Source organism: Pelodiscus sinensis, chromosome 4, assembly GCF_049634645.1.
Source record: "Pelodiscus sinensis isolate JC-2024 chromosome 4, ASM4963464v1, whole genome shotgun sequence".
NCBI classification, from domain to species: domain Eukaryota; kingdom Metazoa; phylum Chordata; order Testudines; family Trionychidae; genus Pelodiscus; species Pelodiscus sinensis.
In genome coordinates, this window is record NC_134714.1 from 81,844,742 (window position 1) to 81,870,800 (window position 26,059).

At 48.0% G+C, this 26,059-nt stretch overlaps 1 protein-coding gene across 1 annotated transcript in view; it reads left to right on the forward strand.

The window, feature by feature from the left end:
- CD82 (CD82 molecule) overlaps positions 1–23,262 on the forward strand; it is a 61,452-nt gene extending 38,190 nt beyond the window's left edge. The window contains exons 3-9 of the mRNA XM_014574254.2: positions 5,822–5,894; positions 8,978–9,102; positions 11,039–11,113; positions 15,011–15,118; positions 17,254–17,427; positions 20,131–20,214; positions 20,750–23,262. Of these exons, the coding sequence (XP_014429740.2) occupies positions 5,822–5,894; positions 8,978–9,102; positions 11,039–11,113; positions 15,011–15,118; positions 17,254–17,427; positions 20,131–20,214; positions 20,750–20,824 (714 nt within the window). The 3' untranslated portion in view covers positions 20,825–23,262. The remainder of the gene's footprint in view (positions 1–5,821; positions 5,895–8,977; positions 9,103–11,038; positions 11,114–15,010; positions 15,119–17,253; positions 17,428–20,130; positions 20,215–20,749) is intronic.
- The last annotated feature ends 2,797 nt before the right edge of the window (positions 23,263–26,059 follow it).

A 26,059-nucleotide genomic window follows, 5' to 3' on the forward strand; every position in this document is an offset into this window, starting at 1 on the left:
GTGATGTTTGCAGAAACAAACTGCTGTTTTGACTTAGCACCGGGGCCCTCCCCAGTGGAAAGCTGAGCTGCAGTGCTGAACTAGGGGCAACAAGTTACTGACCAATTGTGGTCCACTCATCCTTTCCCTGGCCAGACAACTGCCATTGTGGGCTCCCTGTAAATAATAAAAGGGTTGCCCTACCATCTAGCAGTGCAGTCACTCTGGGGTCTGTTCTGAAGCAGAAGAGCCAAACAGTACCCCTTGTAATTCATCCTGCTCTGCTGTGGATGTGGGGAGGTGGAAACCTATCCCAAAGCTGCTGTGGCATCTAGAAATGGCTTCCATTTGGGGTGGGTAAGTGACTTTCTCCTTAATGGAAGGATTCAGTCCCGGTTTCTGAGTTGCTGCCTTGTGAGAACAGGGGACTTGCATTAACACTCAGTTTCTTCCTGAGGACAGCATGTGGGAGCTGGAGTCTTTCCCCTTACAGTAACATAAGGATGACTGGGTTGAAAATTCCTTATACAAATCATGTATCCCAGCAAAATGGATTCACTCCACTCTAATCTTCATGTCCGAGCAGCCCTGCCCAGGGGTGCTGAGAGCTGCTTCTGAGAGCTGTAGGAGCTCATAGTTCCAGAGACTTTTTTTTCCTGTGTCCAGCTATGCTAGTGAATAACAACTAGTGACTGCCCTCACCTGAAGTGACAGACATGTGCTGGGCTGGGTTGGATTAAGGGTGTAAACCTCAAGTTGGCTGGAGCACTGGCAATAGGAAATGCCTGTCCTGGCAGAACTCGAGTGTTAATGACCTACTTTGTATGGTCCACAGTGACCCCCTCAGTTGCAGCCCTGTGATGGGCACCTTCCTCCTACTAACCTGGGCTGGAGGGAATCCATTCAATGAACATCTCAAAACTCCTCTCAAATCCAGGGCTCTGCAGTATGTTTGGATTTCCCTGTGAAATGTGAGCGTGTGCATGCAATTAAGGTTACAGGCCTGAACCACTGTAGGACTTCAGGTGACCAGGGTCTCCAGGTCCTCAGTCTGAGCTCCCGTTTGCTGTCAGCTGTCTAGGAAGGATGAAAGTGAGAAATATTTCTTAGTCCTGGTTTCGTAGTCAGGGTCTCTAACCTACAGTGTCCTTGCCATGCTGAAATGGGCTTTTCCATCCTATTGGAAGTTGATCACTAATGTTGGAGGGACACTGCCACTTGAGCTGGTGGTTTGGACAGCTGTCCGTAGTAGGTGATGGCTCCTGAGCCAATTGAAGTAACCAAATTGCAGCCCGCAGTGCTGTTTGGGTTTATGGGGCTCAACAAACACCCCGTGGGTGGGAGCCAAACCAAAAAATAGTCCATATAATCTTCTGTTATGTGCTTTAGTAGTCAAATTCTTGGACTGTCATTGCTCATAAAAAGTGCTGTCATGGGTGGAAATAGGTAAATATTGCATTTTATTAAGTCAGCAGAACTGACTTAAATGAGGCCTGCGTGTTGTGTGGTCTTGCCTTAATCTTTGTATTCATGCCTGTTAGTGTGAAACTATTTGCATGAATATGCAACCACACTTAAGTTGTGGCCCTTGGCATGTGCTGTAAATATCATTGTGGTCCACAGAGCTTCCAAAGTTGAGTATCCCTGCCCTAGGGGGACCAGGCAGGATATGTTTGGAGTGGAGACTTGATGATCCAAGGCACATCAGAGAGCTCCCCTGAATGTGGAGGAAATTCACCTATGCTACCTGCTTTCTCTAATTTTCCTTATGGCAGATGTGAGATGCAATCCTGAATGGCCAAGTGGAGAGGTCATTGTGGGGCTGACTAGGAGGAGGCTGAGTGTTTACAGTCAGTGATGTATTGTGCTCTGGGTATGGCTTTCTTTATGCAGTGAATAGTGACAAGCAAACTTGCATTCAAACAATTGCCTACTGCATCAGTAGCTGCTTCTCAATTTGTGTGCTGAACTGTCTAGGGATGTTTCAGGACCATAACGACCACCTTATTGGAAGCCTCTACCATGGGAAGACCTACACTAGATAGACCCTATGATGATCGGGATCTTTTTAGAATTGTCCAAGTAGCAGGACTGAGTGGAGGTTTTCACTGGACTGTGCAGGTCTCTGTGCATCACTCACATGGGCATTGAGAAGAGAATAACCGTCACCTTGAACAAATCCCCAAGGTTAAAAACAACCCTCAGGCTAGCTGGTCTGCTAGGCAGAATGTCATCCCAAGATAGCACGGTGCTGGGCCCTGTAATTATCCCTCCTGAGGGCAGTATGGTTTGAGGCCATAATTGCCACCTTGCAATAGGGTTGGCTTGGCACATCACTCAAGTGCATTTATTTTTGGTGCTGGATAGTGACACTGACACTTTCCCCAGGAAAAGCCCTGGTGGCTGGTATTAGAACAGATCAGAAGTCATGGTCTCAAATCTGCTGTAGGCATCTGTCTCTTCTCCCCTTCTTCCCCATCCCCTCCCCCTGCCCTTTTATTTCTAAGGGTCTGTGCCCTGAAAGCTGCTGGCCAGCCCCTGGTCCTGCACTGTGGGAGACCCAGTTTGCTGGCTTGGGGATTTCACTGATAGAAGTTTTACGCTCTGACAGGAGCCCTGGCTAGACCCCTGTCCCCTTCCTTAGGTATAGAAACACCTTTGCTTAATCTGCTCCTAGTGAATTACTGCATTTCCCACCATGCGCACTGGACACTTCCCACCTGCAGACAGGATGATAAAGATGTTGACCGCAAGGTAGTGGAAGAAGCAACCCTGCTAGCTGTGCTCAGTGACCTGGCAAAATCATGGTTGTGGATATGAGATTCTCTCTGCTAGGGGATAGCAGTGTAGCTACAGGACAGCCTGTATCTCTTCGCTTCCTCCTCCCCCAATCCCTTTTCTTTTTTGCACTCTTGTCTACAGCAGCTTCTGTCAAGCACAATTTACAGATTAGAGCAAAGGGCAGAGTGAACAGAGGCCCTGGATGGTCAGCCACATAATTGCCTCCCTGAAACACAACTCATCAGGTGTGGGTGAGGTGTTTTGGTTTGGGGTTGAGGGCTTTTCTGAAGAAACAAAAGCAGAAGATAGGCAACATTCCAGGGTCACTGCTCTATCAAGTCATGCAGCCAGGATCATGCATTTTTCTTGAATATTTTTGCAGGAAACTATTGGCATGTGCCATGTTAGCTGGGGTTCTCCTACCTCCCTCTATTTTGCCTTTTTCTAGCTGCCTCCCTGGCTTGCTCTGCTGTTCTAACCTTGCCAGGGACACTAGTGTGCTCAGACCCACTGGAAGAGGGCCAAATGGGCATTTTTTTTTCCAGTAATGGACTGTGTTTAGTCCAGTTTGAGATAGGGATGTTGCCGTGTAGCTGACGACACTGTTAACCAATAAGCCTGGGTTTATCAGTTCATCTTGTTGACTATGTGCATTCCCCCCTGCTCCCTCTCCCTGTAGCCTCTGTATCAGATTCAGCAAGTGGGGAAGGCGGAAGCTGCTGCTTCATCTGCTCCCCTCACCGTCTGTGCTGCTGCCCCTCAGGTGGGAACCAATATGTGCAGGGAGCCAGCTTTTAATCCATCTCTGTGCATGCCCCCTCACCTTGTTCCCCCCACCCCCCTGTAAGAGAAGATAAGAACTGGTCTGGGGGGGAGTGGTCTTAAAAGCCAGCTCCCCCCCAAAAAAAACACTGGCTCTGCAGAGTTGCCTGCCCCCGATTCCTTCAGAAGCAATAGTGCCAGGGCGGCGGGGGGGAGGGAGGGAAGGAGAGGCTGTTGCAAAATGGTCCCTGTCTGTTGGGGGGAGGGGGAGAGGCGGGTCTGAGCGCCTTGCGGAGAGGGGCTTCTCTGTGCTGGAGCAGCCTCTCTCCATGGAGAGCTTGGACATCCTTCTTCTCCCTCCCTCCAGACAGAGGCTGCTGCCACCCCACGCTGCTGCCTCTGTATCTGTCTTTCGAACAGTCATGTAATAACTTTTATGTGGTTATACAACTATTCAGTTGCACACAATCTAACATCCCTAGTTTAAGATCAGGATGGGAGCTATTGCACACTGCAGGATCCAGTCCTGTAGCCATTGCGAACTTTCATGCAGTTTCCTTCACTCACCCTCTACCACTTAACTCTGTTTTAATTTGGTCAGTGAGTTTCTTATCCTTTCCAGGAGGCTTCTTGATCACCAGTCCCCTGCCTAGCTACAGGCACCTCTCCCAGCCATGTACTGCTGTCCCCCTAAGCAAGGAAATGGAAAGCTGATTACACTCCTTCAGTTCAATGAACACTTCCTGGTATAAAGAGGTGCAAGTCTGTTTATGGCATTGGCAAGGACTGTCAAGTTAGAGCAGTCTTCAAAACGTGTGGGAACTGTCTGTCCATTTCCCCCACCCTCCCTTGCTGGCTCACTTCGGGAGCTAACTTATTATTTTCCACGTTTCCACAAAGCTCTGTGAACATGCTCCAGCTGGCCCACAATCTGAATCTTCCCATCTTGGCTTGTCTAACCTTCTCCGTCCCATCCTGCAGTCTTGTTACTGTTGGTGCAAGGGCCTTCTTGGCAGCTCCTGCTATCTGGAACAGCCTCTCTGTTTCTGCTGGGACTCCTTCCCTCTCTCATAAGGTCGCAGCAGAAACCTCTGTTCAAAGTGTGCTGGGTTTTGGGGTTTTTTTTTTTTTTCCATTAAAGGGATGAGAGACTGATTGGTGTGCCTTTGAAGACATAAGGGCACGAATCTCCTCTTGTGCAGTGGAGCTGTGATCTCAAATGGGGTATCTGGGCACCACACCATACTGGGTGTTAGCATTAACCCAACAGAAGATGTGGTACAAGGCAGGCCCCTAATAATGAGGGCTTTGCCTCTAGTAGGACCAGAGAAGCTGTGTATGTGTAGCAAAGTGTAACCCACGCTCAGTCCAGTGCCTCCTTCTCTCAACATCCAGCTCCACATGAGTACCCAGAGGAGCTGCTGCTGCTGCTGCTGCTTCACCCCTGGCATGTTGTGTGGTAGCTGGGGATGGGCTGTTGCTTCTCTGTGGAACGAGCAGCTCTTTCTGGTTTGTGCTATCCCCAGAGGTTGCTAGCTGGCTGATACCAGGGCAGTGTTATGGGTTTTGGTTGCGCTGTTGTCTTTTCAGTTTCCTGGTCGTAGCTTGGCCCCATGCCAGAGGCTCAGCTGCCATGCGCATGGCTTGTGGCTTTATTCCTATGCAGGGGGAGGGGTGAACTTTCTGTCTGTGCAAGTTGTTTGTAGGAGCCTGAGTTTCATGGTAGCACTAACGCTTTTTGCATTTGCTTTGCACTTACCGGCCGGAGTCACATATGACAGGCTGGCATGTCCCTTACACCTACCTGATGCATCCTTGGAGGGTCCCTATTGCAAGTCCTCCTCCCCAAAGGACTAGGATGCTGGTTTCCCAACCTGTGTGAAAGCACAGCCCAGGCACCCTGAATCAAGCAGGAAGGTTTTATCTGCCCAAAAGCTCCTACAATGCCTACTTGTGGGGGTGACATACCTGCCTCTTGCTGCTGTTTCTGGAGAGCAGTGCTCCTTACTTGCACAGCTTGTGCCTTGAGTCACTAAGCCTTTCAGAGCACAGAATCTAGACGGTCTGTCGCAGACCACCTCTGCAGCATCATGTATAACTAGAGCATTGCATGAAGAGGGCCTATGTGCTGATAGCTGAGACTACTGTTGGGAGTGATGGTTTAATCTTTCTCACTCTTTGGGGGGGTGGGGTGGGAGGGATGGGGAGAATGGTGGGATCTGACACAAGCTGTTTAGCTCTCAGCCACTATTTCGTGGTGGTGGTGTTCAGCTAGTGACTTTCACTCTTGTTCTTTCAGATCCTGGGTGCTGTGATCCTGGGCTTTGGATTGTGGATCTTACTCGACAAAATCAGTTTCATTTCATTTCTGCGTAAGACTATGAATCATTCTCTTCCTCTCCCCCCCCCCCCCCCCCCCCGATTTTTATGTCCTGTGGGAGATCTGTTCTGCTGTGCCTCGCTCTCACTCTTCAAATACAAAGGCATGAGCAGAGGAGGTGGGGAAGAGGGGCCTACATGCAGCGCTTCCAAGGAATATATAAGAAGCAAAGACTGGCTTTTAGAAGAACATTAGTAGTCAATGATCTTTCTTCATGGGACTGTTGGAGTAGTCGAGGGATGGTGACCTGAAAATGTGCCCCATTAAGAGAAAGTAATTCTAAATAAAAGATCTCTTGAAAAATCCTAGATGTCTTCCCCAGAAAAATACATTACTAGCCACATGGCTAGATCATTGCTACAGGTCCACAGTTCAAATGTGTTCCTAGAGAGGTGCATGGAGGCAGCGTCTGCCTTACTATTGAATCCCATGTCCTATGTGGTCTGCAGAGATGGCAAAAAGAGCAGCTGATTCACAAGCTGTTGTCTGAAAAGCAGTGGATTTACAAATACACTGATTTTGGTGAATAACTGAGGCAATGGATCTTTTCCTCTTGCTGTTAAATTCACTTTTAGCCCGAAGTCTGCACGTGTAGTAATAGGTTATTTCTGGGTAAGGAGACTGTTAGGAAAAATACCTTTGACTCTCCTCAGTGGGGTGAGTCACTACATAGTCAAAAAACTGAACTGACAAACTTAGAGCCTGGACCAGGTCGGGATTTAAAGGGATTTAGGTTAGCTGGGTTGCTAAAATTTGGCCTGTTGAAGGGTGACAGAATCCTGTGCTAAATGTTAGAACAGTCCCACTGATTCTTTACTGAGGCATCTGGGTTGCTACTTCAGCCTCTAAAAGGGGAAGAATCCAAAGGTGACCGACAATGAGATTGCAAAGGGATAGATCTCCCTTCACGTTTGCTGCCATAAGGGTTTGCTCCGGGCCTGACTGCTTGCTTGTGGCATTCCACGAAAAAACACTGGTATCCGTTTCACTGGAGGATGGCCTAGGTCTCTGATTTGAACTCTGACATTGCACCATTGGCTGTATTGGCTGCTCTTCCCTCCTCTAGGGACTGAGTCTTTCCATGTTGTAGCTCTGTCTTCCCTCCTTTGCCCCTCAGCCCCCATTTTACCCATAAGTTCTGCTGACTGCAGCATAGGGTTTATGCATCCTTCCTTAGTTTGGAAATCCAAAGTGCTTTCTCTGTCCCACTACTTTCCTTCCCCCTCTCCCCCCTTTCCTGTGCTGCTTTCCCAGTCTCTGGCAAGGTTACAAAAGCAAAGGGGAGGAGGAAAGAGTTCTGCACAGCAGGGCATTCCAGCATGCTGCCAAAGGGGCCTACGTGTCTGTTTTTCCTTTTGGCTGCCTGCCCAGAACAAGGGGAAGACATGGAGCAAGGGGGAATGGAAAGCAGGAATCTCCTGCCAGCAGAGTCTGGAGAGTCTTCCTTGGAAGAGCCAACATACTGCAAGCAAGGAGCCTGGGATCTTTTTGAAGACTTGGCTCTGGGGTTGGAAATATTTTTTTATTTTTTTTTTTTAAATGTGGAAATGTCCCATCAATTTTCTCCTAGGAATACAGCAATTCAACAAGTGTTCAAAAGCCCCAATCCATGTCTGCATTTCTGTGGGGAACTTGAGCATTGGGCTTGGCTTAGATCCAAACTTACATTTGTGAGGCTTAGAGTTTTAGGGCTGCTACATGCCACCCCTACCGTTAAAAACCATGCAAGACAAACCTGTTTTGTCTAGTCACAGGGTCAAGATGTGATGTCCTGACATTACATCAGTCTCAAAGTTGTCTACTTTCTTTTCTGGAGGGTGGGCGGATGGGTGGGTGTCCCTGTTCTAGATACCACATGGTGTGGGATTCTCTCTCAAACCACTGATCCATGAAGATCCCAGTCTGGACACATGCAAGGTTAAGAGCTGGCTCAGGTTATTCCAATTAATGACTAGCCTTGGTGGCTACCTACCTTCTTCACAGAACATTCTAGTGGAATGGGTTTCCAGTTGGATACATTTTATAGCTGTCACTTCCCTGCATTCTGACAATCCCATGTTACTAAATGTCTCTTTGGCACTGAGGTTCCTCATAAGCTGGCTAAACCGGCTTTTTGCCTTTCCGTTGTCTTCCTCCCTCCTACCTCTTTGTAGGGTGGCAGTCTGCAAGGAATAGTCTTCTCATAATTAGTAAGTCTCTCTCCTCTGTGGCTTCCACAATTGGTATTTAAGGATGATTGAGAAGCAAATAAAGACTGAAATGGCAGCCCTTCTCCTATAAAGTTACACCTTCCAAATTGGGTTTACTGTAATTGGATGCTGTCCCCTCTCCCCAAAGTGCAAGAATTGCCAGTAGGCTGTGCAAGAGGCACGACAATTGAAGCTCGATCTGTTTTAAACCTGAAATAACTTATACACAGCTGGCTGGCCACTGGCATCCGAGCTGACTACACTCAAATTGTCTAGTAACTTAAATACCTGCAACCTTGGCTAGTCAACACATGCAGTTGGTTGGGTGTCAAACTTGTACCATCTCTCTCTCAATGAAAGGAGAACGTAGTCATCTTTTTGTACTATTCCTTTCCTGCACATGGGTGAAAAGAAACTGGACAAAGTAAAGATGGCTTGTTAATGTGCAAAGGCAGATGAGAGGGAGTGCTTAGGTGGGGGAAAGAGTAGAACTTTGTTACTGAATAGTAAGAATTGGGGAAACCGTGATAAGGTAGAAAAGGGTGGAGGGGGCAACTCTCCTGCCCATCTCCAGGAGTACCAGTGTTTGCTCTCTGGTCAGTGCTCTATTGCCAGTTCACAGCCAGCTTCTTCTAATTCCTAAAGGAGTGAATAGTTCTTACTCGTTCAGCCTGCTTGTAAGTCTAACTGCAGGCTCAAGAGTTTGAGGCAACCTTTCTTCCCACAAACATTTCTGTTCAGGTTTCTGCCTAGTGCCTCTGTCAACCTTCCTGCAGCCATGGGTCTGGGCCTTTCATGATGGACTGCACAAGCATTAAAACCCTTAATGTGGCAGTAAGTGCTTGTCTGTTAATGGGCTGACTTCTGCACTCCCTGTCCCCCACAGAGACCTCATCTGAATCGTTAAAGGTTGGTGCATATATTCTCACCGGAGTCGGGGCCATCACAATGCTCATGGGATTCCTGGGCTGTCTTGGAGCAGTCAATGAGATCCGATGCCTGTTGGGTCTGGTGAGTGAATTGCTGCTGCCTTTGCCCCACCTTCCCTTCTGGTTATGCACTTGGCTTGGTGATTGCGTTGGTGAGTGATCCAGTCCTTTGGCTCTCTCCTACATCAGTCAAAGGGCCTGCCATGTACTGATTGGGGCTCTTGTTTGCAATCTTGACTACCATCTCCCTTCTTTGCAATGTACTCTTATCCCAATTGGATGTGGTCTCAGTCCCCTCTCCCTGCCTCCATCCTCCTTGCAGTCCTGAGAAAACAAGGTTATGTGCGAGCAGCAAGGGATCGGAGGGGGGAGGGGGATTGAGGAGAAAAAACTTTCTTCCTGCTGCAGTGCAGGTATTATAGGGTAGGGTTGTCTCTCACTTCTCTGGGTGCCTTATTATGCTTTGCTGCTATAGCTCCCAGCCAAGATGCTCGCAGCCAGCCTACCAACATGCAGGCCCACACCCTTAGTGCATCTGGAACTAGGCCTAGACTGCGGCGTTTTTGTGGAGAAAAAGCTACGTAAAATGTGCTCCACCTTTTGCGTAGCTTTTGCTGCTCTTTTGGGAAGAGGCTTTTCTGCCATTTGGCCTCATCTAGCTGGGGCTAAGTGGCGGAAAAGCCTCCTCTTTCGGCAGAGCCCTTATGCCTCATGAAACAAGGTATACAGGGCTCCCCGGAAGAGCGTATTTGCTCTTCCACAAAAACCCAAAGAGCAAATACGTTCCTTGAACACGGTGGGGGTTTTTGCAGGATACTGAAGGTATCTCGCAAAAACCCCGTAGTCTAGACATAGCCTGGGAGTTACGCAGCCAGCCCTGGGTGAGCGGCCTTGACCCACCAGTCTATCTGCAAACCCATGATGGATTCCACTGGCCTTAGTTACAATAAGAAAGGTGATCCCAATGCACTCCTGGATTCAGATTTTCCTAAACTTGTGCTTTGCACAGCCCAGCCCTCTCCCCTCTTACAAAGCTTCAGGAGGGTTAGCCACAGGCTCACCTAGAGGCAGCAGGTCCGAAACCTCTCTCTGGGAAGGAAATCTACCCTCATTATTTCTCTTAACATTTCCTCTACGTGGGGAAAAAAATCTGGTGTCTAGATGCAGTCTCCAGGACATACTGGAGGATAGTCCTACTTTCAGCTGGAGCTGGTACAAACGTTTCAATGACCCTAATGCTGAAACCATACATTATGTAACCTTTTAAACAAATCCTGTCTCAGGGGTGTGAAGTGTCAGGTCTGGTGAGACTTGCTGACACAGGGCAGTGAACCGAGCTGATGAAAGCTTAAGTGTTCTCACTAGGAATCTGCTTGCTGCCTTACTCTGGCTTTCTCAAATGGCTCACTGTAAAGTCTCCTTCATTCCATTGATTGGCAAAACTGACCCCATAGATCCCTGGGGCTCCTTCCTGTCCTTGCCTATGCCTTCTGAGGAGAACGAGGGGTGGCTGTGGCTCTTGGCACCAGATTGGCCAAGGCTGTGCCACTTCTGCCCTCGTGGCCCAGGGTTGGAATGGGGGGAGGCATGGCCCAAGCCCCAGCATATTCTGTCACGTGGACACTGTAACTGGGGCTCCCCTACCCACCAAACTGGTTCGTCTCCTTGCTGTGGTGTCTGTTCCTGGCAGCTAGCCTAGGGGTAGAGGTAGGGTTGCAGGCCATGGTTGATGTATATGAAGCAGCTGACTCTTGAGCTCCTTATTTTCATAATCCTTCAGGAATCTCCAGCTTGAATGCTGTTTACTCCTGTATGAAAGGCCTGTGCCAGGGTCCTGCAGGCAAAACCTCTGGAGGGAAATAGACCTTGGCCTTGGTAAACTTAGCTTGCGCTGGGAGCTTCTCCCTCATGACTGACTCCAGCAGATCACCATGAGGCCTACAGAGGCTGCTGCCTCCTGTTGTAGACTTGGTTTGGGAGCTAGCTCAGCTAACACCATCTTTTATGTTTGTTTCTAGTACATCACCTTTCTGCTGCTGATCCTCCTAGCTCAGGTGGCTGCTGGGTTGCTCATCTACTTCCAACGAGATACAGTAAGTCTCATTTGTCGTGTCAAGCTCTACAGGGATGGTATTGGCACAGACCTGCAATACCTTCCTATCTGGTTAGGGGCTAGGAGCCTTAACTTTCCCATCCTGGGTTAGTTTATGTGCAGGCAACAAAGTCAGGCTCCCTTCCCATCCAAGCTATCACCATGTGCCCCGATTATCCAGTCTGCCCTAACGTGCCTGCCAGGCCCAGCAGCACCAACGACTATGACCATCCCTATTTCTATTTAGTACTCTGTCTCCTGAGGGAGTCAGAGTACTGTAAAGCATGCTCAGAACTGCACAAGACTCAGTCCCTTAATTCCTAGGATACTTCCCAGAGTTACTTCACTCTCATCCCTGAAGGTTGGATAGAAATAACTAGGCAATGGACAGTCTGACTATTTTCCCATGGTTTGTTTTTTTTTTTCCTCCTTTCCTTTCCCTTCCTATCCCCTTTCTCTCTGCTATTTTATTTAGAACCTGAATCCCTTAAACTCCATTCATCTGAAGAAGTGTGCTGTGTCCACAAAAAGCTCATGATACTATCTGCATTTTTTGTTAGCCTGTAAGGTGCTGTAAGACTATTTGTTGTTTAAGTTTTTTTTTTTTTTTCTTTTCTATAAGGTACGTCTAGACAACAGGGCATTTTGGGATACCATTGGTATCCCAAAATAGCTACCCCATATCTTTTAAATGCATCTGTTTTGAATTTTTTCAAAATAATGGGTGCAAAACTTCAGCATCCCTGTAACCCTCGTTCCATGAGGGTTACAGGATGTCTCGAAGTAGCACTTTATTTCGAAATTTGGCACTGTGTAGATGTCCCAAACTTCAAAATATCAATACAATTGAAATAATATGCAATCTGCGTATATCTTATTTTGAGTTTAGGATGCTGTGTAGACACACCCTTACACACTAACACTGCTACCCCACTGAAACTGTTGAACATTGCAATAGGTTGAAATGATGGTGATAGTAGGACATCTTGGGTTCAAACCTCAGTTTAACCTGAGTGGAAAAGCAAAGCTGGCATCTTTGCACTGCTGTTTTAGCCTAAGTTAAGTATACACCTTTACTTTACAGTGTAGGCCCGATCCTAGATGTAAGGCTATCAGAACAGCCTCTTCTCCACTGCCTTTCGTTTAATGAAATAGGTGAAAGCTCTTCACAGCTGGAAAGAGAGGGAGACTGGAATCATCTACAATAGCAATGTGTGTCTGAAGAGTATGTTCTACTATTCAAGCTGCATGTTGCTGTTTAATTGTAGATCCCTGTTTCAATAACCCACTGTCCCTCCATAAATTGTGTGGTTACTGTAGAAAGCTATACAAACCAATGGAAAAGTTGATTGATCACTTTCCTTTGGTAGTTTGGGTGGCTAGCTGGTGACCTGGACTTCCATGCCACGTGCTGGGAGTTGTAGGGCTTGCATTTGTTCTATTGACTCCACGATACAGGCAGTCCCGGACTTATGAATGGGTTATGTTCCGAACATTTGGTTGTAAGTCGGAAATACCCTTAAACGTGCTGTTCAAAAAACTTGATGTACACGGTTCTCAACTCGAAAATGCATTTAATGGGCGGTTGGTTGTAAGTCGGTGTGTTCATAAGTTGGGGAGTGGCTGTATTTGGACTCCAGAAGTAACTCTGTCAAAGGAGGAACAAAAGACAGGACCACTGTTAAATTAGGAGGTGGGGACTGCAATGCCTCACTCAGCTAACTTTGAACCATGTCCTACAGTAGCTCTGTATAGCACAGGAATGCCTTTTTGGGGATGGGTATTGACAGTAACTGGCAGACAACTGCTCAATGCTTTTTCCAGCTAGTTGCTCTTTCAGCTAGTTGCCCTGGGACACGTGGGGCAAGGTGTTAAGTTTGGATGCCTGCATTCTTTCTTGGCTTGTTCTGCCAGTTAGACTTGAAAACAGGTTGTCCTAGGTTCACTTTCCAGACCTGTATTGTACGTGGTTTATAATTAACACACCTTTTCTCCCCCCTCCCCCCGAATCCTTTCTGAAACACCCAATAATCCTTGGTTATAACTTGCAGCTCCTTGTAATGATGGTACACCCCCCCCCCCCCCCCACCCCTAATCTTAGAGCTAGAGTTGCTTGAGTCTCCTCTCCCTTAACCCCCAAGCACCACATCCTCATGTGACTGGCACAGAACATGCCCAGTAAGAACACAAGCTAGAGCTGTGTATGAGCAGAGTTTTCCCTGAGCTCTGAGGACTCAGATCTGGGACTTGGGTTCAGGCCCATGTCATGTGTCAGCAGTCTTGGCATGTGAAATAATGGGGCTGATCACAATCTGGGACAGAAGCGTTTGAACTGGGCTTGGTCCTCTTGCTGAGCTGGCCTTGCTTTTACTGAATGTGCAGGTTGGCAGCTGACTTCTTGGGTGGGGTTCTGGGTGGAAAAGTAGGTCTCCTTGCCTACTTCCGCATTTAAAGAGCGGCATAAGGAAGGAGGTGTGATGGTTCAGTGACCTTTAGTGCTTATTGAAGCCTCAGAGGCCAACACCATTAGCAGGAATCTGGTCCAAGTGCTGTCATTTCCCCTTGACTTGGGGAAGAAGCTGGTTTCCCAAGGACTAAGAGGAAGAGCCTGAGTCAGCTGAGGGAAGAAGAAAGATCATGAAACTCCCATCTGTGTGGTGAACCCAGCTGTCCCCACAGAAAGCCACGCCTTGGAGTGGCTGGGCCCCTAGAACACTGTCTTGTTCTGGGAGTTATGACCAACTGTGGCTTTGATGAACTTTCCTGCTGCAGCTGCACAGGCTGTTCCGGCAAGAGTGTCTGCCCTGAGCTGGGTCACTTTCTGTACCAAAAACTGGATTGGTGATCTAGGCAGGTTACTGAGCATGGGTTGGCTTGGAAATGCTGATTCCAGCACCTCCTCAGTGGGGGTGACCAAATGGGCACCACTGAACTTGGTGGTGGGTAGAGGGGGTTCTTTCAAATGTTCACAATGGGTATCCACTCTGCTCCTGATTCTTAGTGAAATCTCTAGTTCCCAATGTTCCTTCTGATCCTTCCTCTCTTCCCTGGCAGTGGTGGTGGCTGCTGCTGTAGCCAAAATAGTGACTGAGGCGGACCTGAAACTTCTAGTCCGTGACTGGGGCAAGGAGGAAACGGAGCAAGGACTAACCATGAGGAAGGTGTTGCTGAGTGACTAGCTTGCTCTGCCTGTCAGGCTCGAAGTTGACATGAATGCCAATGCGCACATGAGCTATTGACTGATGGGAAGGGAGATTTGGGTCTGAGTGTTTTGCGATTTACCATTTGCATCCTGAGGCTTCTGGGCTCTCCAGTTAGTAGGATCTGTCAATAAAACTGCTGGCAAGGGGTCTTGGCTGCTGTCTACTCCCCTCGCCCAAGGCTGAGTCGGGAAACACTTGCCAGATCCTGCACAGTGGCGGTGTGAAATGGTGGGTGTGAGGCCAGTATTGTGACTCTTTGTGTGATTCCCACACTACTGGGTACAGATACTACATTCTGTGCAGGTTGGTCTTCAGGGTGGAACCAATTAGTGTCTTGGGAGTTTGGTCGGTTTTCTCCCCATCTCTACACCTTCTCAGGCCCCTTGAAAAGAGGCAAAGGGAGTCAGCAGACCTCCCTGTGTGCCATACTGCCCAGAATCTTCACTTGAACATCGTCAGTCACTGGGGATCTCAATGTACTTTGCAAATACCTTGGGCTGTGACTTCATTAGTAAGTCTGTGTGTTCAGCCCTGCCCTACAGTGAGGGTAAGCCACGTGCTTTAGGCTGCACAGTGAGTTGCATAGCCAGGCTGATAACCTCCCATCTTTAACCCCGAAGAAGCAAGTACAAATTCCTTGCATGGGCAGCAGCCTTCACTGACCTCTGTTTCACTGTCTTGTCCTTCTTTGCCAGGTGAAAAAAGAGATGTCCACCATGATTCATGAACTCATTCAGGATTATGACCCTGGGAGAGAAGACAAAAAGAACATCCAGGATGCATGGGATTATGTGCAGAGAAAGGTGAGTCATCGAGCAAGGGCCAGAAGAGAAGCTATTGCTGTATGCAGGGGAACTGACAGCCTGGCCAGGCCCCTGGGCAAGGTGTGTGTGTGGGGGGGGGGGGGGGGGGTCGGGGGTGGCTCTGGGCTTCTGAAGCAGCCAAACACCCATTGGCACTTCATATAGCCTATAGGGCCGGGGATGATGGAGAGTTGCCTTGTGTTGGTCTCCATTTGGATGCCAAAGAAGAACCTAGGCCACAACCTACTAGCACAGTTGTGCCTCTTTGCTGATGGCTCAATCAGTTCTCTGCTGAGGCTGAAGACACTGGAGTCATCCTCCTTAGAATTCATTTCAGCAGCAGGGAAGCCTGCTCATCTTCAGTGTGGATGAGCAGCATCACTAATCTTATGATGGAGTCCATGTGTGAGCCTGGGAGGGGGTGTGGCACAGAGGGTACTGACCAGAGCAGTCTGGATTAACAGCTCAATGCACAGCTCGCTCGCATTATGCAGACTCCAGATCTCTTTACAGTAGAATTAGCTTGTCCCTGGTGACACTTTTTAAGTGGAAGTAAATATTCTAACAGTCTTAAATATCAGATGCTGGCTCTAAATTGGATCCTTTTCATTATTCAAGCACCAGCTCTGGCGTTTTCAGGAGTGTCCATTTCATTACATTGTAGTCTCGTTTAATACATGCATCCAGTTTAAGCAGAAGGACTTGCTAGTGGGCCAAGCATCTGAATCCCAGGCTTCCACCTGGTGAGTTTCTGGCAACCTTGTGAGTCCGATATTAGGGTGGAAGCGCTTGGCTACTGTGTGGGTGTTGTGTATAAGACAGCCAGCTCAAGCATAAATTTGGATTGTGCTGGTGGGGGTGGGAATTTGTTTCCCACGGAAGCCATCCTGTGAGGATGGAGGAAGATTGTGTGGCCCTTAGAATCTCTTTGCAGATGGGAGAAGTTGTCTGTCCGGTCTTTTCTGTAACACCCTCCAACTCCACACATTCTGCTGACTTGGCTATAATTGACTAGAGGTGGGTCTGAAATTTTGGGTAGACTTGGTAGCAGGTGGGCTCCATCTTGTGGTGGCCAGCTGTTACTGTTGCACTTACAGTTCCAGAGCTGAAGATTTGGGCAGAAGAGGATGAACCTTGCCCTGAAGATTTGTCCGTTTAATTTTAAGGTTGCTACTTTGCATATTCTCCCAAATGTTCCAGTTGCTTTCATCCAAGGCATTGCTATTTCCATAATACTCACATGTAAGAAGATCAAGTAAATACTTGGAGTCTGTACAATCAAGTGAAAACATGTAAAAATACTGTTTATCCCCTATGTGGTCTTCAGATTTGATTCTGGGCAGGGATAATATAGCAGCCACACAGTCTCCCAACTCTCACCCATTATTAGCCAGAAATACCATCTTGCCCTGTCTCATTTAGTGGTAGCACTCTTGCTTTCAGTGTGATGGCCGCCTTATGAGTTAAGAAGGCTTCTTTTTAAAAACTATTCTGGGGAAACTAAGTACCGGAGTTAGACACACTCTGGTGTGAGTAACACCAGTGCTAGAGTTTTGTGGTGTGTGTTAAGGGCAGGATGGGTAACGCAGAATGCACTTCTGATGTCTCTCATACCAGAATGCCTCTGTCTTGTAGTAGCACAACTCTACAAGTCATGTGGCCTATGGAGCTCTAAGCGATGTCTGCCTAAGGCTTTTTCCTAGAGGTGAAGCCTATGAAAGCTAACATCCAGCACACTAGCTGCCCTGCATGCTAGGTCTTGTACTGTCTGCAGCTTACGCCTGTGGATTGAAGATGGAGGCTGCAGTTCCCTCTCTTAAAGCATATTAGATGTGGCCCTCTTAACTCATGGCTAGCTATCAAAATGGTCCTCAGGAAGGTAAAGTTTGAATGGGTGCCTCTGTTCTAAAGATTTACTCCACGCACCCACATCTGATATGACCTAGAATGCCAGAGGCATGTTAATGTTATGGAGGAAATCTCAAAATCCAGCCTTTAGACTTCTCATTAGGTTGCGTAGCTGCAGTAGGTATTGCATGGAGAAGGCCTTTCCCTTCCCACGGTCAGCTTCCTCCTCTGGTTTCCTAGCCCAGAGTCTGAAAGACTAAATGGGAATGCCTTGTTTTTGCTCTTAGCTCTTTTGCTGTGGCTGGACTAGTCCAGAGAACTGGACGGAAAATGTGATCATCAGGAATAAGAGCTTGACTTCCTATCCCTGCTCTTGCTCCAATGGCACGGCTGACAGTGGCTTCTGCGATATCCTAGCTAATGGGACTGTGTCAGTTGCCGACTGGCCTGTTCATTCAAAGGTAAGTGTTTGGGCCATGTGGGACCTGCATGGGAAGTATCCTTTGTGTGATCCCTAGTAGTAACTTATGGGAAGCTAGAGATGGAAAACTGCTAATAAGGTCATCTAGTCTTTAGACTCCTGGGTACATGTTCAAGAGCTTGGCCCGTTGCTTTGGATGTCTTGTATCTCCTCCCCTTCCCCCCCTGGTGAGGCTGCTATACAGCCTGATAAATCTCGCTATTGGTACAGTCTGTTATCCTGTGGTGCAGAAGGAGAAAAAGGGAGCCATTCCTTTTCTGGAAGGACACAAGAATGATCATACAGCATGAGACCTCTAGTCCAGTGTCCAGTCTCCAAAAATGGTCAGTAGCCGAGCTTCAGGGCAAGTGGAGGTTAGAGAACAGGACAATTAGAGGGAAAGACAGACTAGATCACGCCCACCTGTGGCCAAAAATTTATGGTTGTCCCAAGCATGGGCATTATATCCCCGACCATCTTAACTTATCGTCACTGAAAGACCTATTTTTTCCATGAAGGTGTATATAATGTTGGCTGTTTTCACTCTAACACTTTTGGCCTTTGCAGCATCCCATGGCAATGATTTCCAGAGGCTTTGTGCTTTCAGAGGGTGGGGGTGGGGCGGGGCGGCGGGGGGGGGGCGGGGGGACGACGACTACATCTTGTTGGTATTAAACCCTCTGCTTATTTTCATTAGATGATCCCTGTTTCTTGTGTCCTGTGAAGGAATAAATAACACTTCTTTCTAAACTGAACAGACCCACTCTGTCTCCTCAAATAGAAGCTGTCCCACATGGCTAATCACTTTCATTGCCATTGCATATACTTTTTTCCAATGGTGGTAGTCTTTTTTTCAAATGAGGCAACCAGAACTGGACACAGTATTCAAGGCATGGTGCACTTGTGTAATGACACTGATATTTTCTGTCTCCTCTTTCTCTTTCCTAATTCTGTCTAACATTGTTAGCCTATTTGACCACTGCTCTGCAGTGAACTGAAGTTTTCAGAGAACTATCCATGGTAGGGATGAGCAATGATTTTTTTTTTTTTTTTTTTTTTTTTTTTTTTTTTTTGGCACGGGGTGGGTATGCCAAGAATTTGATAAATGGGTGACCACACTCTTCCACTATGTTAATGGAGGAGATGCAGGGTCTGGGATGGAGGTTGGGTGCAGAAGGGAGTTTGGGATAAGGGTTTGGGGTGTGGGATCTAGGAGGGAGTTTAGGTGAAGGAAGGGATTGTGACTTGGGGCAGTGGACTGAGGTACAGGACGGGGTGCCGGGTCTGGGAGGGGTGTGTGACCTGAGGTAGAAGTACAGGGTGTTGGGTTGTGCTGTGGGACAGGGGATTGAGTGCAGAGTCTGAGAGTAGGGGGTGCAAGAGAGGCTTCTGTCCTGGGGCAGGAGTGCAGGATGCGGGGGTACAGGGATTTGGGTTGTGATCAGTGATAGCAGATCAGGGTGCAAAGTCTGGGTAGGGGTTGTGACCTGAGGGGTGTAGAAGAGGGTGCAGTGTCTGGGAAGGTGTATGGGGGCTGGAGCAGGAGTGCAGAAGGTTTGGGTTGCATGGGGTAGGCATGGAGGAGGGGGGCAGAGTAGGGCAGGAAGGGGTTTGGGTGCCAGAGACAGGCTCCAGAAGGCAGATGCTTACCTGGTCATCTCCCAGCCAGAAGCCCAGCAGGTTTCTTAGCCATGGTCTCTGCCTTCCATGCCCCTGTACGTGCTCAGAGAAGCTCTAGGGACCATGTTGACTGCTCTGAATTCAACACTATGAGCCTGGGGGATGAGGAGGGAGGGGCACTTGACATTCTGCCTGTTGTGCAAACAGGCAGCTGCTATTGTCCAGAAATGGGCCAGTGGGAGCTACTGGGGGGCAGGAGCAGTGTGAGAACCCTTCCCCCGGGCTCTCGCCATTCAGAGACTCATGCATGGTCCTGCAGCTAGCTTTTGAATGCTGAGCAGGAGTTGGGCAGGCAGGAAGCTGGCTACTTTCGCAGGCCTGATCCAACCCATGGACTCTATTTTTTCCCCAGCTCTCATCCATGGTGATCTTAAGGTCTTTGCATGGTAACAACTAATTTGTAACCCATAGCTCTGTGTAGCTGGGGTTTATCAGTGTTGAAATTCATCTGTCAGTTTGCTTCCCAGTGTCTCAATTTTGTGAAATTTCCCCCTTGAATTCTTCCCATTCTGCTATGTATTTAACTATCCTGTGCAAACTCACTTCATTGTTCACTCCCTTTTCCAGGCTATTGAATTAATGTTAAACAGCGCAGGTCCCAGTACAGATCTTTAGGGAAACCTGCTGCTTACCTCTCTCTCCATTGTGAAAACCGCCCATTTATTCCTACCACTTGTCTTCTATCTTTTAACCAGTTACTGATCCATGAGAGGACACTCGTTTGCCCCATAACTACATTAGTTTTCCTTTAGAACCTTTGAAAGGACTGCATTATCTAAAGCTTTCTGAAAATCCAAATACGCTGCATCAAGTGGATCACCCATGTACGCATTTGTTGATGCCCTTTAAAAATGCTAGTCGCTTGGTGTAGCTTGTAGTAATATCTGGTTTTCAAATGCGGCAATGAGACTCTTTGCTTTGGCTTCTCCCCAACAAATCCATGTTTATCTGTGACTGATTGAATTCAAACTAATCTTTCAGATGTTTGTAGACTCACTCTTTCCCCATGTAATTTCCTTCCCAGGGCTGCATGAATAATGTGGAGAGCTGGTTACAGGACAACCTTGGCATCATCCTTGGAGTGTGCACAGGTGTTGCTGTCATTGAGGTGAGTCTCTCCAATGCCCTGCACTTGCAAACCTAAATTGTGGGTCACTTCATGCACCAGAGCTCTGGCTGGGGTTGTCACAGCTCTGCTGCCCATTGGGGTTGAGTCACAGCTCCAGCAGCCAACAAGAGCACTCATTGAAATAGAGAATGTTCAGTAGCTGTAGGTTGGATTTGCCTTCCAATCAGTAACCAAGTACTCACTTCTGTTCTGAGTGAGTCTCTTGTCTGTGGTATTGCCAGCGTATCTGGCAGATGGGAATCCCTTCTGTCCATAATAAGAAGAAAGTGGGTAATCTCAGCTAGTGATACCTGTATAAGACTAAAGCAGACTGGTAAAGATTTTAAGATGTTGATTCTGCAGCACTGTGCTTTAGCCTCATGCTGGCTGTTCACAGCCCATTGTGGCAGCGGGAGCAGCTGTCTGCCTGCCTTGCACTTTGATCACCTGAGTTACTATAATATGCGTGTTTTTTTTTCCCTTTTGAGCCTACCTGTTTTCTGACACACTTACCTCTTCCCGTACCTGTTTTCAGCTGCTGGGGATGGTGCTGGCCATTTCGCTCTGCAAGAACATTCACAGAGAAGACTACACCAAAGTGCCCAAGTAACACGTCTTCTAGAGCAACTTCAACACAGAGGCGAAAACTGAACATTTCTGCCTCATCCCCCTCAGACTGTCCCATCACACTGACCATTACTTCAGTGAAATCCCATTTCTCTCAACCCTGAGGAACTGTAGGAACCACCAATATAACATCAATCTTCTGGTGACTGGGGTCCTGGGCAGCCCCTCTACTGTCTCTGGATAGTTCCTACTATGTGAAACGAGCCACTTTTTTTTTTTTTTAATCGGGTGATGCCCTGATCAACCTGACTGGGTGCAAAGTTTCCACTGCTAACTCCATGTTTTTTCATTCCCTTCCAGTCCATCAGGTCTAAGGTGGAATAACCCTCTTCCCTGAGCCACCCCTCTCTTCACTGCATGAGCTGGGAATCCAGTGAACCAGCGAGAAGACTGAGGGCTTGGCCTACTGGTGGTGGTGATGCGTCACCCTTGGGTGTGCATTGTGGGTGAAAGAATATTTCCATTCCAATTTCTCTCCCTTTGTCTTCTCCCTGCCCCTATCCAACTCTGCCTAAACCTTGTATGCCCAGATTCAATCTGGCTCCCCAAAAATCATTCCTCCTATTTTTGAAGTTAACCAAACACTGCCTTCCATGGAGCCCCATTCTCTTCTCATTAGATAGGCAATTAGCTCCTTCCAGGAGGTTTCTAAGCCCATCCATTCCATGAGTGGCCAATCCAGCACCTCAGATGTGGCTGCTGAGCTGCTCTTGGAACAGATGCAGGTGGGCTTTGGGCTTCACTAATTGCATAGCCCATTCTTCCCTCCCTAGTCCTCCCTTTCACTGGCTCTTGTTGGCTCAGTGGCACTTTAGAGACTGAATACTTCAGGTGTCTGTGGGCTGAGCCCAGACCGGCTCTGCTGGGCATGTTCTTGGGTTACCAGCTTTTAGAGAGGTGATGGACGAACTGTTTTTTTGTCTTGTTTTTGTGTTTTCCAGTATGTAATCGGCAATTGTTAATTCTTTGCTCTTTTTTTAATCATAAGACACCGGCATCCATGTCTTAATTGGTGGCCAGGGAAGCACCACTAGCCCTGGAGTCCTGGTCATAGGGCATAAGATGGATATGCTTGTCTGTATTTGGATTACTGACTAGGTGCCTGGAATCACTGTTTTTAGCTTTTGGATTATGGGTTTTGGTAAGGGGAGTCACTACAGTGGATATCCCAATAGGTGGATTTGCACAACAGCTGATGGCTGGATTGCTGGCTCCAGGCTCCATTCTGGCTGAGGAAATGGGATGGTTTGGTGCCTGGACTTCTGGTTGTCTGCAGTGACAAGGTTGCTGCTGACTGAGACCTAGGAAAGAAGGAGTTACTGCTTGCAGTACTTGGGAGTACGAGCTTCCATTCGCTCTCCTGTTTAGGCCTAACTCGAACTCCCTGAAACTGCCAGCTTGTGACTACAGCTCTGGTCTTGCATACTGCCCTCTTGGAAACTCAATTAAGGCTGGGGTGTTCATGCTCCTGATGCTTGTGCTGTCCAATTATGGGGGGTCATAAAGAGACAGGTGTGGCCTACCAAACTCCAACATGTTGGCATCTCTCTAACCCAGGAGAATGGTTGTGCTCCCTATGGCCAGCAACAGCTCCAAAGTACCTTGGGTGAAGAATTCCCGCCTCCCCCTCCTCCTGAAAGGAGCAGTCCTGGAGTCCAGTCTTTCACTGGCATAGGAGGCTTGGGAAAGGGTGGCCCCACAGTGGTGAATGAAAATCATTGCTCTTGTGGAAGATGGGTGCTGTTTTTACTTGCTATTCTAGCTGTGGAATGTGATTTTTAGATCCTTGGCACAGGTGCCTGGTGGGTGAGTTGGCCTTCAGTGTGAATGTGTGCCATGAGTCAGGGAAACAGGAAGTCCTCTGCACTGGCTCTTCAGGCATATATTCTGACTAAAGGGGTAGGTGGCTGACTAGCTGCTTTACTCTCTTCCAAGGGGGCAATAGTGCAAAAGCCTCCAGGGAATTGGTACACACCAGTGAGCAAAAGACTGAATGGTCCATGGAAACTGCACTTCCCTTTCACCCTAGATGTCTTTTCACAAAGAAAAAGACAAATCTATCAGCAGCCAGCACTGGAGAAAATTGCCATTGCATTCTTAGGGAGTCTCTCCTGAACCCCCTCTGCTGTACACACTCTTTCATTCTGAGTCTTATGGGGGAGGCACCATTTTATTCTGAGGTAAAACTATCATTTTCCCTTATCAGTTGTAATAACCGTTTTTTCCCTTGAGGTGTGTTGTTTGTGTGGCTCTCGTTCTCCAGTTCAGATGCCAGTGCTGGGTAGAAAGGAAATGGAGTCCCTGCTGCACTTTTCTATGTCCGTCTTTTTTTTTTAGGTACCTCTTCCTACTGGAAGAAACGCATGTACAGATCTAAAACATAGATGGTATTTCTGTAATAAAGAGATTTGCTTAAAAAAACCCACCGCCCAAGCCTTGTGCATTGTGATGTTTTGCTCTGTCCTCTGTCTTGTTTTAAAAAAAAAAAAAAATAGAACCTCCTTGTGATGGTCCCACCCTAAGGGGACTTGGTGATGTGGTAAGAAGCACCTAGTGCTGACCTCTAATAGGACAAGAGGCCTACCTGTGAGACCTGGTGTAGTATTGTGGAGACCTCTCCTCCCATTGTGTGGGAATTTTGGGTGAGAGGTGCTTTGTGTTCTCTAGAAATGTAGGTAATTTTTACTCCTGCTCCCTGCCTACACATATAGTAGTACATCTTATTTTCAAGGCAGTTACTGTATGGAGGGCTAAATTAAACTTTGGGGCTGGGTGTACTTGAATAAGATCCACTTAGTTTAGCCCAGGGTGCCATTTGTATTTTGATTACTTTTAAAACACATGTTATAATGCCTACCACGAATGTGTGCTTTTGGTTACTGCTCTTAGCCTTAGCACACTATGCCCACAACAAACATGGAGTACTGAATGTTTCCTTCTCACCCAGGCACCCTGTGTAACCCTAGATTTCCCAGGATGTCTTCCTGTGCCCCCTTCCTCATAGGAGCCAACTCTGTGCTCTGGTGCTGGAGCAGCCACCTACAACCTTGCAGATTAGTACCTTCCACCCACCTGCCAGCCAACTGTTTCCCACCTACCATAGATCAGCTGTTTGGTGTTGTGGGGGGTGGAATGGGATTAGGAAGAGGTGGCAGGTTTGAGAGTGGGGGAAGAAGCAAGTGGTGAGCCAGCCCTCAAAGAATTGAGGAAGTTGGCATCTATGCCCCTATTGCTACACTCCATGCTTTGAGTATGATCTTTAACTAATGGAGACCTCAAGAGGAGGGTGAGAAGTGGATGCAGCTATATTTGTTGTGGGCTGTTGAGAGCATTCTTGTGACTATAGAAAATCAGCAGAGCCATCAGTATGATTAACAGTATGAGGGGGGGAGGGGGGTTACCTGTCTGCAGACCACTCTGCCTTGGATAATCTGAGTTCTGGCAAGATGTAATTAAGTATGTGGTTATGAGCTGCAGGTGTGGAACCTGATGATTAGTCTACCAGACCCCACTGTGCTAACCTATCCCTTTCCCCACAGCATAAACTAACCCCAAGTGAAGTGACTCACCCACAATCATTGTGATTCCTGGCTCTGCCACCAGCTGGAAGCCAAGAGTCCTGATTCCCACTCTGCATCTTGTAACATACAGAGGCAATGTGGTTGGAAATCAAACTACTGAATAAGAAAGGTCTACTTTAGTTGGGCAAGGAGCGAGATATGCTGTGTTCCAGCCACTACTCTTGGGTGGGAGGAGACTGAGAAGGTAGCTGGCTGCCCCTGCTACTCTTGGGGTAATCTGCTATTATGCAATGCGCATACAGAAGACACTGCTGGAGGGAGGAAGAGGGGTTAGGGCAGAGGTGGGCAATCATTTTTGAAGAGGCTGCTCTGAGAATTTGGGAAACAATCAAGGGCTGCACTCCTCTGATCCTAATGGAGGAGAGGGTGTGTGTGTGTGGGGGTGGGCGGGGGGGATCTGGGATAGAGTTTGGGTGCTAAAAGGAACTTTGGGTAGCAGATTGGGTGTAGGTGCGGATGTAGGGTCTGGGAGGGAGTTTGGATGAAAGTGGGCTGTGATCTAGGGCAAGGAGTGCAGGGTTTGGGAGCAGTGTTCTTTTTTCTTCTATCCATGTGTGGAACAAATTTTATGATCACAAGGCCTGTGTGGCTGTGCACCACCAGTAGAAACCCATCTTGTGGCTGCTGCCAGCTGTGGGCACTCTGCTAATCAGCTGTGTGGCTGCCCAAGTGCTCATCTTAGAGGAAACAGTCTGGGAGGGGTTTTAAGTGCAGCAGCAGTGGTGCAGAGGGTTTGGGTTGTGACCTGGGGCAGGGGTGCAGGAGGGGTGTGGATAGTTGCGGGGCAGGGGGAGAGAGGAGGAAGGGAGATGCTGACCAGGATGTGCTTACCTTAAGTAGCTATTGGCCAGCACCTCAGCAGTACACCCAGCTCAAAGTGGCTGGCTGCAGGTAAGGTTGCCAGGTGTCCAGTTTTCACCCAGACAGACCAGTAATTACGTCTTCTGTTTAGTTTTTTAAAAAAAAAACTGGACATGTAAAATGTCCGGTATTTTCTGCTTTGCTTAGCTGGAAGGCCGGTGCAGACATTTTTCCCCTACCTCGTCAGGCGGGGGGGGAGGGAGCGGGGAGCATGGGAATTTAAAGGTGCAGCTTTTTTTTTTCTTCTGCCATGTTCGGGATTTTTTTGTGAAGGTATCTGGCAACTCTAGCTGCAGGGACTTCACCCGTCTTTGCATGCTCATTGGAGCATGGGGGCCTCTGCACTGCCTGCACCACAAGTATAGCCCAGGCAGCTCTCCTTGGCCAGTTTGCAAGGAACATTGTGCACAGGATTTCCCCAGGAGTACACTGCTTAGGGCCCATTTCCCCTGTTGGCTATATGCAGAATGAACTGAAAGCTGTTGATGTTACCCTCCATTTGACCACTAGAGGGTGGTGCTTCTCTATAGCAAGTTTAGGACTGCTAGTCCATAGTGCTGCTAATCAGAACAGGTTTGCTGATTGAGTTTCTGTAGCAGTGGAAAGTACCAGCAACCACTGAAGCAGACTAACATGCAAATTAGTACAATAGAAGCAGTCTATTTTGATGCTTCAAAAGCAAAGGCTTGAAGCTGTCAACTTCCTGGACTGGAGGTGTTCCTAGACTTCCCCAGTCTCTGAAGGCAGCACACAAGCCTGTCGCCTGGCTGCATGTA